General features: G+C 32.9%; 1 protein-coding gene across 1 annotated transcript in view; it reads left to right on the top strand.

Moving 5' to 3' along the window:
• LOC108909681 overlaps positions 1-17158 on the top strand; it is a gene marked incomplete at its 3' end in the record, with an annotated part of 58479 nt that extends 41321 nt beyond the window's left edge. Inside the window, exon 3 of the mRNA XM_018714083.1 lies at positions 16487-17158. Within this exon, the coding sequence (XP_018569599.1) occupies positions 16487-17158 (672 nt within the window). The remainder of the gene's footprint in view (positions 1-16486) is intronic.
• Positions 17159-17775: the final 617 nt, after the last annotated feature.

The raw sequence follows: 17775 nt of genomic DNA on the forward strand, positions 1-17775 counted from the left end.
GTAAGGCCATCTCTGTGGACCTGCCCTGCCTATATGCGTGCTGGTTCGTATGGATTGAGTATCTACTCAACGCCCCATCCACCAGATACCTGTCCACAATCCTTTCCATCGTTTTAAACAGAAAGGATATGAGACTAATAGACCTAAAAGTATTCGCCGCAGTGTGGTCTTCTTTCCCAGCCTTGGGGATGAAGACCACCTTGGCTGACCTACAAGCCTGTGGGACGTAGCCCATCGCCAGACTGGCCAGGAAGACCCTCACCATACATGGCAAGAGAATATCCAGGTCTCTCTGCAACAACGACGGGAAAACTCTGTCCGGCCCCGCTGCCTTGTAGGGTTCGAACTCATTCACTGCCCAGGTTACTGCCTCGTCGCAAATGAGCTCCTCGGCCAGGAGCCAATCTGTTTTTGGCATCGGCTCCGCCCTGGTGCCCTCGACGACATGGCTTCCACCTGCAAAGTGAGTTTCCAGCAGAAGTTCTAAACACTCCTCGCTGTGTGCGAGGTGTGCAACGTGTTTAGTAGGTACAACACTCGGTACAACATGTGACCCTGCACAATGTAGCCAACTCTTTGGAATGACAATCGCGCACAATTCAAATTCTGCGTTACTTTTGAGAGACCCTTTATATTTACCAGACCTATATAATTTTTTTGCACAGAAAATACAAGCTTTACTATTAAGGTGTCCTGTCTTTGTCATTTCTACTGCGGAATTTGTCAAACTGTACAACTAAATTTTCTATATCTATGCTTTGTAAAAATAATTAATTTGATATTTCGGAAAAAAACAAAAGTGTAAAGCATTCCATATGATAGATCATAGTAATCAGAAAAAAATGCGTTGAATAGCAGCCATACGAAATAAAAGATAATATCGTTTCTCCATCTTTAGAGACACCACTACTAATGGGAAACAGCTGGTAATTCTGAATTTAGAATATTCACTTTTTAATTTTCAACTGAACTAAAAAACTGAAAAATAAAAGAAAAATTTAATGTATAACTTCAAAATGGAAGAGTTAAGTTAAACCGAGTATGGTTCAATTTTGGAATAAAATGAAAGATATGTTTCTTCTTGATAAAAGCCGTAGGGAGTTACAAGTATAAGACTTTCCGATTTCAGTTGAACCAGTTGAAAAACCAAGAACTTGACAGTTTGTACCAGGCTCGGTCGCTACGCAGCAAATCGGCATTGAAATATTTGAAAAACTTGTTCCCATTTTTATTTAACCATACCTGTATACAGGTATGGTTGAACTAAACGTTCAGGTGGTAGAAATGTATATGCCCAGTTGAAGAATGTGCGTGCTGGCAAAGAGTGTTCACGCACTGTTGCTCTGGTCGACTGCGTCATAAATTTCAGTTGTCGACGAGTCGCCTGGCAGTGCAGTGCAGCAATGCGGAATTTGGTGTGATTCAGATAATTTTAATTTCTTATGGGCATCATTCTATTAATTATTCATATTACAATTGCGTAAGGGAGAAGTAAGAGGTATATTTTGTTTACTAATATTATTACAACATGGCATTTTGGGGACCTTTTGAAACGGAACAAAACGAAATTTACCATCAATATAATAAAATTGTTTGAGGACATAAATAATTAAAATATGTCATTGGACAAATAAACACATAATAAAAATTTTCTACACATTATATACAAATTATTATAATTGTTTACCTTTAGCAGAAAACTTTTATAGAGACGCATATGAAAGTCATTAAATTTTATCACCAGGTGTTTTTTACATGTTCAACTGACTTCGGAAAGACTATAATAGTTAGATTTTCAAATATCCAGTGCCGTCAAATTTCTGAAGTTTTTAGTGATTTTACATTTTATTATATTAATATCTACTTTTAATTAGATACATTATTAGCTAATTTTTAACATTGTGGATCAAATTTCTTCTGAGACATTTTCACATAATTTTTAAATTTAAACACCTTGTATCTCGAAAACTATTGGCCGCATCTATTCAAGTAGAATTCCTTCTATAATAAAAACCTTAAAGTTAAAAACAATTTTTATATAGTCTCATATTTTTATTATCTTACAGAATAGTGCTAATGGTAAAAAACAGTTATCAAATCTAGTTCTTTGAAAATGTATTACTTGTAAGTGATGAAACTGTACATAGCCACTTTTTTTAACTGGCAAGGTAATATATGGAAAATGTGATTTGATAATGGACTTTAAAAAAATATTTCAATGTCATGTATAATGTACGTATGCAATTTCTTAGAAGTTACTCAAATAAATATAAACTTCAACTATGAAGCTGGAACCGAAAAAGTTTAATATACCTAAATCAAATTTGTGCTCAATTTCTGCAATATTTATATTAAATGCGTATGATATTTGTTATACTAATAATGTTTAATATCATCATACCAACGGCAACTTGAACGGTACCTACTTACTTTAAACAAAGTACAATTCCACCAACAACGCCTCTATTAGGTACTTTGAAGGATGTGCGCAGCGGTTTTATTGTCACAACTGAATCCATCGTAATCACATCCATTGAGCTTTTGGAAGTCCAAAAGAGTTACTCTCTGTATACGGGGTATTTCCAAAGTAATTTTTTTTAATAAAGTAGTTAACCATGTTTCGCCAAAAAAATATAAAAAAATAAGTGTACTGTACATATTCAGATCTGCTGGATTCGAAAGGGAATGACATGTTGTGTTCTTACATGACATTCCAGAGGGCCTAGTAGTCTGTGACAACTTCTCTCCGAACTGCAGTTCATCACAATCATTGACTGTCACACACACAATTTTTTTTAATATCTCGATATATAAAAGTCTAAATGATTTACATCCGGAGCACAAGAAGGCTTACGGAATTGAGCCACTGCGTTCTATCAGAAAATTCAATATTTAAATATTTTTTATAGCACAAGAGTGATAAGGTTGAGCCCCATTATATTAACCCTTTAACTTTTTTACCTTTCTCTTTAGGAGGAACGACCACGGTTTTAGAAAATTTTCTTGCGATTTCAATGTAATATATATATAAAAAATCAATTTGATTATTGTACTTTAAAGATAAAAGGTAAACTAAACTTTTGCTTTTTTATATGGAACACCTTATATGTATATTTGTCATTTTTTGGATTTATGAAATATTGGCAGTGACAGTTGCACATAATCAAGATTGTCATAGAACCACTGTGTAAGTTTGTTAAATGTACTAAACAAATGTTTGCATATAATAAATAATATCTAAATATAATTAAAAATATCTTATAATAGGTGTTTTGTACCTTCATCCTATACCAAGTTTCATATTTATAAAGCCCTGTGCCTCATTGACAATACTAACTTCTTTCAACATTTCTTCCTTAAAACATATATGTAAATTACTACACCTTTCTTTACCTTTTCGAATCCCCAATAGAAAGCACTACATGGAGGTCAAATTAGAACTTCATACAGATCGTAAAACTATCTCTCCATAAAAAGAATATTTAAACAAATGTTCTTTGTTTAGAACACAATAGAGTTATTACATATGAAACACCTTTTATAGCATGGTATTTTTTCTTAATAAAATATTGAAGGTCTGTAAATTCAGAAAGTGTTTATATCGCTGTAACTGGGAAAAGGATATGATTCAAGAAATGTATTCCATTTTAAAAAACAAAAGTTTGGTTTATATCTTCGAAATGCAATAGTCAATTGTGTTTTATATATTTCTCTGAAGTAGCAATAAAATTTCTTCAAACATTGTGGGATGAATAACACTGTACATAGACAAGTCCTTCTTCATTCAAATTTAGTCTGTTCTAGAATTTTTTTAAAATTGAAGAGGCCACATTTGCAAAAGTAGATTTAGAAAAAAGAATGAATGGGTGCGGATTTTATTTCAGATATTGGGCTAAAGAATAACAGTAGGCAAGTTCTAGATTTAAATATCTTAGCGGTACTAGTGCTGTGTATGATTAGCTTTGTTCCTTTCCTAGAGCAATCTGAAATTGTTTCCAACATGCACATTCTGATATACGTATGCTTACATAAGGTGCAAAATCCATTATTTCGAATCAAATGAGATTGCGCTTAACTATTGGAAACTGATTTTAATGCATTTGAAACCAAACTATAAAACTATATCATTAAAACGTATAAAGGATAACTTACTTTGAATTAATAACTATATATAGTAGTGTCGTGGATTGACGTAAGTCGATCGTCTTGCTTCTGTCATAGCCCCACGATGGGCGCCATGACGCGGATTTTGCTCGGTTTGGTTAGCTCTCGATGGAGTTGACCTACTTTCATCTCCCCTAAGTATCATGGGGGGGAGGGGGGTCATAAACCCTCATAATGGTTCCAGAAGGAACGTACCTATCTGGATCCGTTTTCATCCTTGATAACAGGATGTTCCCAGAAATCTCATGCGTTTCCTGTTTGACGTTAGCCCTTAGGGTCGTCAAAGAAAGACACGGAAATTTACGCTCTTCCTCCACTGTGCGATCGACTTGCTTTGGATTGTTGATCCACGCTCTAATTTGTGTTTCTTAATTATCCTAAGGCGTACTTCATGTACTGGCACTTGGCTTTTATTAAAACTATAGGACTGGTGGTTCTGATACCCTAGTATCTGAAATTCACTGGTTAGAAATACTGAAGTGTGTGGCCTTAGTGAAGTGTCGGTACGTAAGCTTGTCGAAAGCTTGAGAAATATTGTTGGAGAAATTATAAATCGGATTGCAGTTCAAAAATTCATGAGCTGTATTAATGCTTTGTAAAATAGTAATACAGTATAGGAAAATGCAGTTAATACGTTGCGAATTCTTAATAATCTATTGCGCACACATCTTGGCCAGGCAACAATGCTCTGGTTAAATAACTGCTGGAACCCAGTGTTGATCTTTGCTAGCTGGCGGAGTGGATTTCGCTAGACTGCCTGTTGTACTGCCCGATTTAGTCTCAGCACTTTTCGGTCTGGAAAAACTACATCCTTGGCTAGTAAGGCCGTAGGAGTTATATGTAGGTTTGAAGCTTACCGACCCTAAGCCCTAAGATCTTGTAGGAGTGCGAAGTTGAACTCATTTGTATGTTGATTTTTTCCCCACTTTAAAGACTGTGTCGAAAAATTTTCCGTTCTTGGCTCTTCGGTGCCTCGGCGAAGGAGTGGCACTTCTTGTCATCGTCGATGGAACGGAGGACTCTCGGCGGCGATCTTCTCATTCGGACGGCTCGGCGCGGCGGTTAAAATTTCGAAACTTCGGTGAAAAATTTCGATGCATCGGTGATTTTGTATATTGCTTCTCCGTGGTTGTGGTTGATGTTCCTATTTTGCGGTGGGAACTGCGCCATATAAGTTCTCTGGTAAAAATGTTGCTGTTATTCAAAACATAGGCGAATTTGGCAGTTTTTTTTTTCTAGAATTGTTAATTATTTCTCTTTTTTATTTAGGGAGCCGAATATAGATGTAGAATACCTATAAAAAATCTGGTTACGACGAAACTTCTAATTCAATGATATTTACAATCAAATTAAATACAACTTTTACTGACTGACCACAACAAATATAACGATAACAATGCCAAATCCCTTTTCAACAATACCCTTACAATTCTCGAATTGTTTACAACCATTACCATGTCCCACTCAGCAAATCAAATTAGCCGTCTGCGACGCATGACAGCCATGCGTCACGAACCCGCCGATTAGTAATTTCTTTCTTATGTAATGCGACTAAATAAAGAAGATGCCGGTGCGGGCCAGGTGAGTCACTCGAACGACGACACGACGGTGGAAACCGTAGGTGCAGTCCTCCAAGCACCGCCTGCTTCATCGGCCAAGCTCGACGGGGTGATTCAACTGGCTTTCAATGTCGGCTTTCAGATGTCGCGGACGCGACGTTGTCGCATTTCCGGAAAATACTCTAGATTTAAAGGAAAATTTTACTCCAAAGAAAATTACCAAATTAAAAAGTAAGTAAGTAAAAATAAATAACCAAATAATATTAATGCAATATCCACTTTTGAATTGATTTTCAAGCTATTTGAATTGTCATGAAATCAAGTCAAGTTTAAGGACACCTTTTTTTCAGATGTATTTCAAAATGTATCAATAGTATTTCAGAAAGTTATTCCAATTTCGTTTTAGTAAGGGCCAGTTGCATTTCAGATATTAGTATTAATTTTTTGTGTCGTAAAAAGAATTTTAATTTTTGTTAATCATTGTTTAGTTACTTTTATATTTAATTAAGAACTTCTGAGATATTGAAAATATATTTTTAGTATCTTTATGTATAATGTAAAAGTCATTTTAAAAACAAGAAACGTTTTTTGTTTCTCGTGAAAATTTTGTTTCTGTACATTTAAAGGTTTAATTTTAAAATGTTTTCTGCATTAGTATACCTAAGTATTTGATATTTTCTGAAATTCAAATGACAATCTGAAATACAGATAACTAACCTGAAATAAAATTTACATATTCTGTTCTTGCTTCTATAAATGGCAGTTTTGTGACAATAAATACTTAAAGTTTAAAATAAATTTATTGCACTGAACCCACTCATAAACAAATTTTTCGTGTCAAATGTAATTGCTCGAAATCCCTGTTTTTATTTATGATACTGGTGTCGCGTCAGCAATAATTATAAAATGCGTAGATGGGAAATTGCCTACCAAATCATAGTTATGTTAAAGTGGCCCTAATACCGACCCTTGAGGAACTCACATTGTAGTAGCATAGGTTCAAAATGTACTATACTACGTCAAAATTTACAACTCAACCATAGTTTTGCCACTTTTGTGACTGAAACCAGTTAAGGCGGTGCCCCGAATAAATTAATATTCTAATTTACTCAATAAAATCTCGTGATTTACGCAATCAAAAGCCTGTAAGAAGTCAACAAAATACCATACACCATACTATTTAGGTATTCTCCAAGATTCTGCTTATTTTGTTCGTCATTGAAAATATCGCTTCGTTTAATGACAGAAGGAATGTTGTCGGGGCGAACATTCGTTGAAGAATCTTCTTGTAGAGTCGCTCGCAGCGATATGTATCTAGTCCCTGGCGCCAATCTGCCGTGGCCCTTTTCTGGGAACCATAGTGCGTATGTCCCGCGAGCAGATTTTCGTCTGTTCTTTGTAACTTGCAACTGGTAGACCGGTCCGGCGTCAAGCTGGCGCTCTTAATTTGATAGTTAAGATGGGTCACTTGCACACATGTATACCAACATACTGATTGTCCTTATTAAATATTGGCTTTATAACTGCTAAGTTTAAATTTATTTGGGAATAAAAGAAGAGACTTTATGAGAAAATTCATATATTTTTTTATTAAGTAAATTAAAATATTATCAAAGTCTAGAGATTGTTTGGGCTTTAATGTGTTTATATGAGTTTTTACATCTTCCTCAGTCACGGCACAAACAATAATAAGAAGTGATTATTGAAGTTTACATTTTGTAAGTATTTTACGGAATTTTCTATATTCAAATTTTCCTTTACAATTTATATTTCCTTTTTCCCAATAAATCCATATTTTTAAACAAATCCTAATTTTCAAATACGTCGTAGAAAAATCACAGTTTCTTCAAAAACCATGAAATACCTAATAGTGGATGAGTCATTACTTTGAATTTAATCGTCTATTACTTAAATCCCAACTTTGACTTAAAAAAAATCAAAAAACATTTTGGATGGTATTTATTTATAATACAAAATATTGTTATTTTTACTCTTATTTGTATTGTCGTAAAAGTCACACAACATCCAATATACAAATTATATAAAAATATTTTTTAATAAATATTAATTTATTATCGCCGTTAAAATTCACAACATGGTAGCATTCGGCAACATTGTAATCGTACATTACTTCTTGTTCACAATTGTCATGCTGGGAACTGTTTTTTCATACCTGAGCATATGGGCGATATAAGCATGAGGGCGGCGTATACCAAAACAACTGATAATTTATACCAGGCATCAGGCGTACACCTAAAAAGGGTTAGCACGGTTTTTCTTACATTATTAATGCGTGATCTCATAGAAGTTTGCGTATAGAGAATTGTCTGTATTTGGACATCGTGCTATGTATCTACTACTTTGAAAACTAATGCAGACAACATTTTAATATAGTCCTGAAAGAATACATTTAATAATATTAAAAAGAAGAAATAAGATTTCGAACAGATCTTTAAAGCTTCAATAACTTCCTAAAAATAAATCTGAAAATTTCTCTTCTAAATCTGTTTGTTTATTATTTCGGTTAAATATAACAAATAATAAAAAAAGTTGAATATTATTTTTCTATTTATGTAAGCGCCATCGCCATAGATAATGCGGTGACATATTTGAATTTTCAAAAAGGTGTTCGAACTGTCCAACTTTTTCTTTTTTTAATAAACAGACAATTAAAATTTCCAGAAACTTCAAAATGAAGAGAAGTCCAATTATTTTTCAGTCTGTTTTACGTCGCTAATTGTAAGTTCCGAATATTCTCCTAATTTACTCATCTTCTAAGTATCTCTTACCATAACCATCATTCCCGGAAGAAGTGCGAATTCAAAACTACAGTTGATGGCACCCCCAATAGTCTATTAACAAATATATAAGATTTGTTCAATTTAGTTCTACTAAACAATTTTATGATTAAATTGTTGATAGTTAGAAAGTGTTACAAATTTGCTTTTTTAATTTTAAGGTAAGTAAGGGCTTCCTCAAAAATGCTTCGAACAAATGAGCTAATTTCATCCTTTCTATAAAACTAAAAGTTCGCCTTGTATAAAAAAAATGTGCTTACTCCAGTCTATTGAGCAACGCATGTGGAATTTATACAGGGTGTTTACAGCTTGTGATAGTACGACAAAAAATAAGATTTTTTTGTCTTATGAACTATATGTCTTGTCTCCTTTTGTTTTCGATATACAGAGCGACAAAATAAAATTTTGTAAATAGAATTTTTACTAAAATTTCCAAACGGTGCAAAATATTTTATGAAATTTGGTATTCTGGGGTTTTTAAGGATGCCAAATACGTTGGCCTAGTTATTGTTTGGACATTTCATAGAGGGCGCTAGTTATGCTACATTACTATTACCTTTTAAGTTCTAATTTTTTTAAGGTTATGTTTTTTCCAATCGGGTTCCAATTTCTAATGTACAATTTTATTTTTTAAAAGTAATGTACTCTTGTTAGAACTTCCTAATGTGGACGGTTTTCGAGAAAAAGACTTTTAATTAAACTCTTACAATATGTATAAAATAAATGACTTTTCTCAAAGTAGGCTTTCGTCAAAACTTATTGATGGATGTATTATAAACTATGCATACATTCTTAATAATATTTTAAACTCTAATTAACTTTATATTAAAATTTTTGTGACTGTAATTAGTCATTACTAACTACAGTCACTAAAATGACTAAAGTTAATTAAGAGTTTAAAATATTACTAAGAATGTAGGTATGCGTTGTTTATAAGACATCCATCAATAAGTTTTGACATAAGCCTATTTTGAGAAAGTCACTTATTTTATACACCGTAATATTGCAAGAGTTTAATTAAAAGCCTTTTTTCTTGAAAACCGTCCACATTAGGAAGTTCTAACAAGAGTACATTATTTTTAGAAAATAAAATTGTACATTAAATATTGGATCCCGAATGGTAAAAACCTATAAAAAAATTATAACTTAAAATGTAATAGGAATGTAGCATAACTAGCTCTCTATATGAAATATTCAAAAAATAATTAGACCAGCGTAGTTGGCATCCTTAAAAACCCCGGAATATCAAATTTCATAAAAATATTTCGCACCGTTTGGAAATTATAGTAAAAATTCTATTTAAAAAAATTTAATTTGTCGCTCTGTATCTCGAAAACAAGAGGAGATAGACATATAGTTCATTCTTATTTTTTTGTCGTAATATCACCCCTTGTATTTACGGGAAGTCTTTCTGAAATACCCTGTATATTAATATACGAAATTATAGCAGACCTATTTTACTAAAAAATCTCGAATCTCAAATCCTTGTGAAGTATAAACGTGGAAGAATTTCTTCGTATTCGGCTCATGCACAACGACAAAACTAAATATTTGTCCCAAAGCACTGATCTTGTCCTCGTGGAGGCGCCCAGGCTCGAAGGGTTTCAAAGTAAAATGGGATAATTGAATAAATCACTAGAGATCTGGAGAAATACAAAGTTATATAGGACGGGTAACGTATAATAGCCAGACGCAATTATGAAATTCTATTATATCTATTGTAGCAGTCTAGCGATTTATTTCAGTAACGAGGTCATTATATGAAAAACATTTTTGTGTTATCAGAGATCTTTTAAGGTAGTGCAAAGTAATTATTCCTGAAAATGTGTAGAAAATAGTTTTTCTACTACCTGTCCAAAATACTTTACTCACACTGTTCAGTATACAGGGTGTAAATAAATAAGTGAAAATATATTCAGGGGGTGATTCCCTGTGCAAAAATAAAATAGATATTTCATATAAAAAAATCTCATTTGAACATCCCCTGTTAAGATACAACCGCTTAAACAGGGTGCCAAAAAAATAGTTTTTAATTTTTTCTGAAATTCGAAGAGTGTCAAAAGTGAAATTAAGTACACAACTTCTACTACCAAGAAGTAAACAATTGACTACCTTAAAAGGTTGATAGCTGCCTATTAGATAAATTGCCATATATGACGTTCCCAACGACGTGAAGGACTTGTTTCGTCTACGGGTCTAACTGTCCCAAAAAATTAAATTGTACCGAATGATGATAGAGAAAGTAATTTTGAGTAAGATAGTTCATATTCGAAATAAATTGATACCATTTTATACAGAGGTACCATTTATTACGAGGAATTACTTTATATAAACCAAATTGACACACTTTTTTTTCGCAAATCGAAATCCTTGACCATTTCTACATAAAAAAGATATACTTGTTTCAGTCCGATATCTGCAACGGTTTTTCAGGAAAAGCCGTTTTTAACTTCTTAAGCTTCTACTGAAAATTAAAAATTATAAAGAACCTAGAATTCTATTTTCCCTACATGAAACAAGTATATCCCTTTCATGTAGAAATGGTTTTCGATTTTCGAAAAAAGAAGTACGAATTTGATAAATAAAAAAAGTTACGGATTTTGAACATAAGCCCCGTAGGGACGCCTCTGAAAACAATGTGTCAGTTTGGTTTGGATAGAGTAATTCCTCGTAATAAATGGTACATCTGCATAAAATTTTATCAATTGATGTCGATTTTATGTCGCATTTTCGAGATATTGTAATAAAATTGTGTCTTAATGCCTCTCTTTAAAGGGGCGTAGCGGGACAGGGGAGCAATTTAGAACACATGTCGATGTAAACTTTTTTGCTCAAAACTACTTTCTCTATCATCTGTGTTCGTTTGACACACCGGCAATGAAACACCCTGTATATAATTACGATTTCAAAAGTTTTTTTCATCTATCACCCCCCATAAAATAAAACTAAAGGAATGTTTCATTAAATTATTATCATTGAATAATGTAAAATAATATTAGACATTGGTACTAATTCTTGTGTCATTAATTTATACTTTTACAAGAATGAGAAACTTTTCATTTCAAAGTACATTACAAATTTAAGTTAAAATTTTTCTTCGGAGAAGAACGGATTCATTTTGATAGAATTTGTTCACCTTGACAATTTAAAATATTACGGATTTACAATTTAGCCCCACTTTTTCCCATAATCCAATGACCACTACCCGACCCCAACAGGCGCATGTTCTCACTAGCTACCCCAAACACCACCAAACTTTATCGATAATGATTCAGTCAGTCCAGACGCGTTAATGTGTTTACCGATACATATGAAGCGCGAACTTATAGTATGTTTCGAAAATGAACAAATACTTGTCCTCCAGTCTGAACAACATCGTTTCTTGGGACTTGGAGACCTCGTGGGCAGCCAGGAGTTTACAAGAACAGTTGCAATTTATGAAGTATAACGAGAGTTTGAAAGCTGTTAATTCATATGTAAGCTTATTTCTTACACAAATCTATCCCACTATACACAATGTCCCAACCAAGTTGCACTTTTCCATAGCTTCATTCTTATTAATTTGGCGAAAATGTCTTTATTTGTTGAATGTTAGGTCAATTTTGATGAAAAATATTTTCACTTATACAGGACGTTTAGTTGTTTAATATATTTAACTACAATACTTAAGAAGAATTCTGCAAGTCAAATAACTCGATATTTTAAAAACCATTTGGCTAGACTTGAAGTCAACCTTTCGGTAAAATTGACTACGTGAACTATTTCTATAATTTAACATCAACATTTTTTGTTTCTATGACCGAACGCTTGAAAAAATACGAAGGTGTTTTTCGGAAACTAACTGTAATGAACAGAGAATTTTGGTCGACGTTAACAAAGGTTACAAAGTATTCATAACAAATTAACCAATAATTCTGTCAGAAGCCTTGTATTTTAGATTAATAAAGAATTAAAAAGAATAATATTTACATTAAAAGTACTTTATAGAGGGTATAATTTAGAGTAAAAAAAATTGGCCTTAGCTTCTCAGATTAATTCAAAACAATTAATCGAAAATATCTCAGTATTAAAATGCTCCCTTAAAAAGTTAGGAGTCTTCAAAGACATTTTTTCTGTTTAATTTTTTTATATAACTAATTTTTAACGATCTTAATGAAATTTGGCATAAGACAGTTTATGGGATAGCCAAACATCAATAGCAGCTTATTTTTTACCTAATGCTACAGTTTTCTCGTTTTTTGCTATTTTGTTTTTTCTTGTTGGCAGAAATTCTATGAAAACGCAGGTGTGTTTTAAAACAATGTTTTATCTGTATAAAATATACTTTGCATATTGGTAAAATATAGTGATAAATATATTTCAGTCAGTTTTATACGACAACTGAGTAGGTAACTATTTGTGTTAAATCTATTCTTATTAAAATTCACAGTTTTGTGAAATTTGTAATGAAATAAAATATTTTTTACGATTTGGACTCTATTAAAAAATCAATATCTACCGAGATATAGCCTTTTGAATTTGAATACGGTAATTTTCTTTAAATCGATAAAAATATTTCATTTGTGTACAAATTTAGCAAAGTGCTCTTTAATTAGAGTTCCAAATACCCAACTAAAATATAGAATTAAAAACTATGTATTTTACCGACATTCGACAAACAATATAACTTTTTTACAGTAAATCAACTAACGTTTCAAAAAAATACTTTAAAATTCATAAACCTAAAATATACATGAAAGAGGGTTCTTAGCGATCTCAGTGTGTAACAATATGCGTATATCTAACGTAGTTAACGTAAAATAATTAAACAAAAAAAATGTTCCAAGACTGACTAATGAAGCATTTTATACTCCGTTACATTCAGTTAATTAGTTGTTTTGGTGTGAGGAAGCTCTGGTTAATCTTTTTACGCCAATAAAAGCATTAGAATTTTAATTTAGCATCTTGTTTTGTAAATATATACATTTTATACGGGTACCTATTAAAAAAAATCAAATAGTATTGAAAAATTACCTGAATTTTCAGGTACATATACGTTCAGAAAGTAATCGAACTTTTTGAATTACGCCCTAATGGATATATTCAATTATATGCGGTTTTTCGCTGACTGCGCGTTACAAAAGTATATGGGAGCAGAAATGTTCAAAACGTATATGAAAGTGTGCAAGCGTGGGGGGGGTCTTGTGCCTGTGTTTGACAATCATGAACAAGCCCATTGTGCACAGAATACAAAAACGTCTGCGCAACTTTCGAAAAATTAGTGGGCGCCCGCGCACCCGCGCTGTTTGAAGGGAACTTTGGTCGACAGCATTGCGTTGTGCATAACCTCCTCTGAAACCACATGTTCTTGGATTGTTGTTATTTCTTTTAGTTTTCATGATATTTCATGATTTTCACGAAGTAATCCAGGACTGCTTCACGAAATAGAAACACCGCTGGGAAAAGTGTGTGAATAGGTGAATAGGGGAGGGGAGTACTTTGAAGGAAACAAGAACCAATAATAATGTATAAAATTAATAACAAAGTTTAAAAAAATAATATTTGATTGTTTTTTGAGCAGACCTCGTAAAACTGCATTATATGAAGTTGACTTATTTTCAAGTAAAGTCAAGTCAAGTAGCCGGGAAAATCTAATCATACTTCTGCCTAAAATGTTTGGTTTTCGGGTTATTCAACTGTTTTTGGAAAAAGTGAAGATTGAAGTGTCAACATCATTTTTACGTCAAAATAAATCATCATAAAATTCACGAGGTCAAAATTCATAATTTTCCTTCAACCCATTTCGGAAATACCTGAAAAAAAAAAAATTTTTTGAGGCCCCATTTAAGGGGGCGAAGCTCTCTTAGGAAGCATTTCTCGACCCATGTTTATAAGAAAAAATATTCTTATTTTTGGCAATAGAATCAAATTACACAAACCAACAAATTTTAACTTTTTTCTGGAAGCAGAAACTTGAATATACATATATTTCCGAAGGATTTAGGTGCGCTGAATCCGAATCTGGCAGCAGAATTGCTCTACCACGTCAGGTTTTTGAGATACCCTAACATAAAAGTGCAAAAACACTGATTTTCGTCATATTTGAGGTTATGTAGTAATGCCATCTATTATTTTTCAAAAAACTAATACATTGAATTTAAAAGTACAAGGCTCCCTCCTTCGAATGCCGTTGAGTTTACTCAAATATCTTTTTTTTTCATTGAGATATCACATGTTGAAATTTTTAAGTTTCTCAGTTTCCTAATATACGAAAATCTACTAAGGATCCCTTAGACATCAAGCAGATTTGGAGTTTGTGAGTTTGAGTTCGTATGCATTGAAGGTTTCTGAGTATGAAGTTTCTGAACTTCAATCAACTGTTGTACTTTTACTTTTAAATTATATGTATTTTTTTGAAAAAGAATAGATGGCATTACTACATAACCTCAAATATAACGAAAAACAGTGTTTTTTGCACTTTTAGGTTAGGATATCTCAAAAACCTGACGTGATAGAGCAATTCTGCGGCCAGATTCGGATTCAGCGTACCAAAATCCTTCGGGAATGTATATTTGTGTGTGTTCTTCTTGACCCTTGTTGACCTGTGTTATTGGACACTAATTATAAGACACCCTTTATATATGTAGATGAAGATTTGTGCAAGTCTAAGCACGTTGAGCATGTATTCATATTTTGTGATTAGAAACCTTGAATCTACTGTTGACAAATAGTACCTACTAATGTGTACTATACACTAGTATACTTACATATAAAATATTTGATCTTATATTAAGATAGTTAAGAGATGCAGAGTCTTGATATTACAAAAAGGAATATTACGACTCATCTATCTTTTTAAAAGATAATCAAATCCTCTCTGTCTTGAACGATGAATTCAGTTTAGCATAACTAATTTGTAATTCTTTTAACAAATTTCTAACGAATTAACTATACCCAACCAATTTTTTCATGGTTGGTTTGCTACAACTCTAAGTTTCATGCAACTGTGCCAATTACTCCTCAAACTCCAGACTTCGAAACAATTTCTTCCGGATTTTATTAACCGAAGTAATTGTGTTTTATCGAAGAGGATTCAAAACTTCCACCCATAAATTGAACGCTAGGAAATTGAATTTGACTCTGGACTACAAAGTTTCCCGTTGTTAATGCCACAACTTTTCCTTAACGTTGTATAAATTTTTTTAATTTGATGTTGAAGTAAATAAACTCAAACGTTTATTAATGTATCCAATTTAAAACAGAACCATCGACTAAATTTATACAAGCCTAATAAAGGGTCTAATTCTTAAAGAACTTATACTTATAACCAATAAGACTAAAAGACGAATTTGTTATCGTTTCGATAATGGGTAAAGAATATCCCATTTTCCAAGGGATTTCAAGATATCTCTGAAACTACTAGCGAAATATAAAAGTCTGATACAGGACAATGTACTAAAATATAAGTGAGTTGTAAAAACTGTTTTAGACGAACTTTGTGACGTTGAACTCATTGGTCATTATCAGTCGTTCCGGCATTATTAAAAAATATATATATGGAAGTGCATCTTTATCACCCTATAGCTTTGCCATTAAGAGTTTTTAGATCCATGTTCTTAGTAACCTTTTCTCTCTTTTCTTTTTCACCGTATTTGGCACCGTATATAATATATAATTAGTAAGAAGAAAAAAATTATATCTTTGCATTCTCTCACTTGTTGGTTCCCATCCCCAAATATCCTTAATTATTGTAGAAATACGGAGTCTGAATCTCATTCGAAACTTAGTTCGCAGAATTTAATTAATTCAAATTTGTATGGCTGAGAAAATTTTATTACAAGCAACGAAGAATTAGGTTAAATCCATGTATTGCCCTTTATTCACTGTATCAGTACCCAAGTTTAATACCTTTATTATATATTTGTTACATATACATATGTAGTGGTTTCTACTTGTAATTTCATTACAAACTCACTTTTGTTGCAGGCTCGCTTCCAGCAACGACAGATGCAAGAGAAGGAAGAGAAGCTCCTCAAGCTCTACGAAAATCAACAACAAAGAGCTTTTGAAAGAGTCAGCAGAGGAAGTGCGGGCAGTAACACAAGCGTGGGTTCCACCGGTGGCGGCAAAGTGCGACAGATGTTCGATGAAAGACGACAGAAGGCTGGCGTAGACCGAAGCTACCCGCTGGAACCCTTAAAATCTAAAACTAACTCCAGAGGGGGAAGTATGGACAGAAAAACTAATGTAACTACCACTTCTAGAACCACAGTAAGGTCTACAGTTCAAAAATCTGTCAGTTCTGTAAAAAACGGCAAATCGGTGGCTAGTAAACGAGAAGTCTTACATAGTATATACAATAATAATGATGGAGACGAGTCCTATGAAGAACACAGGTACGAAGACGTGAACAACGACATACTTAACGCAAACGCTGACAGGGGTATTATAGAAATGATGAATAGCCACAATATAAACGATAACTTAGACGATGAAGTGATGCCTAAGATTGGGTTCGATGAGGTAGATAATGTTTTGGTAAGCCCAAGAAAGAGTGACGTTGTTCCCAAGCCAGTACAGAACGGTGTGACGAAGAAAGTTGAAACGAAGTCTTCACTGAAGGCAAATGGTATAAGCCCTGCGAAAAAAGAGAGCAGTGTAAGTAGAGTTCAGTATATTTATTTAATCCTTCTTTGAATAATTTATTTCAATGATTATTATTTATACAGGATGTTCTATGTCGAAAATGATTACTTTTTCTTTATATAAACATGGGTCCAAAAATTCTTCCTAAAGAAGTTATAGCCACTTAAAAGAGCCACTCTGATGATGTTTTTTTTTAAATAACTCCGAAACCGGTCGAGATAAATTTATGAAATTTGGTAACTAGCTTTACTCTTACGTGCTAGGTTCGCTACTAAAACGAAATTTACACATTTTCATCATATACGTTCCAAAACTGGGGGGAGGGGGGTAAAATTTACCATAACCTTTTTATGCTTTGATTTTTTTGACTTTTGACTGAAAAGTATGAAATTTCAGAGGTTTTTAGTAAAAAAAGGTATTCTTGGTTCAGATTTGTAGAATGTTCCATTTTTGTGTAAAATACGTTTAAAAACAATGGTGCATGTGTGAGAATCGAAATTGTCAATATTGAATAAAAAAAATGCGTTTGGCGTCATTTGCAGTTCAGTTATTTACATTTTGCAAATTGTTATCAGTCGAAAATGCAACATTTTACGAATTTAGTCACAACAGATATTCATAGTCCCCAT

Source organism: Anoplophora glabripennis, unplaced genomic scaffold (genome assembly GCF_000390285.2).
Source record: "Anoplophora glabripennis isolate ALB-LARVAE unplaced genomic scaffold, Agla_2.0 scaffold411, whole genome shotgun sequence".
NCBI classification, from domain to species: Eukaryota; Metazoa; Arthropoda; class Insecta; order Coleoptera; family Cerambycidae; genus Anoplophora; species Anoplophora glabripennis.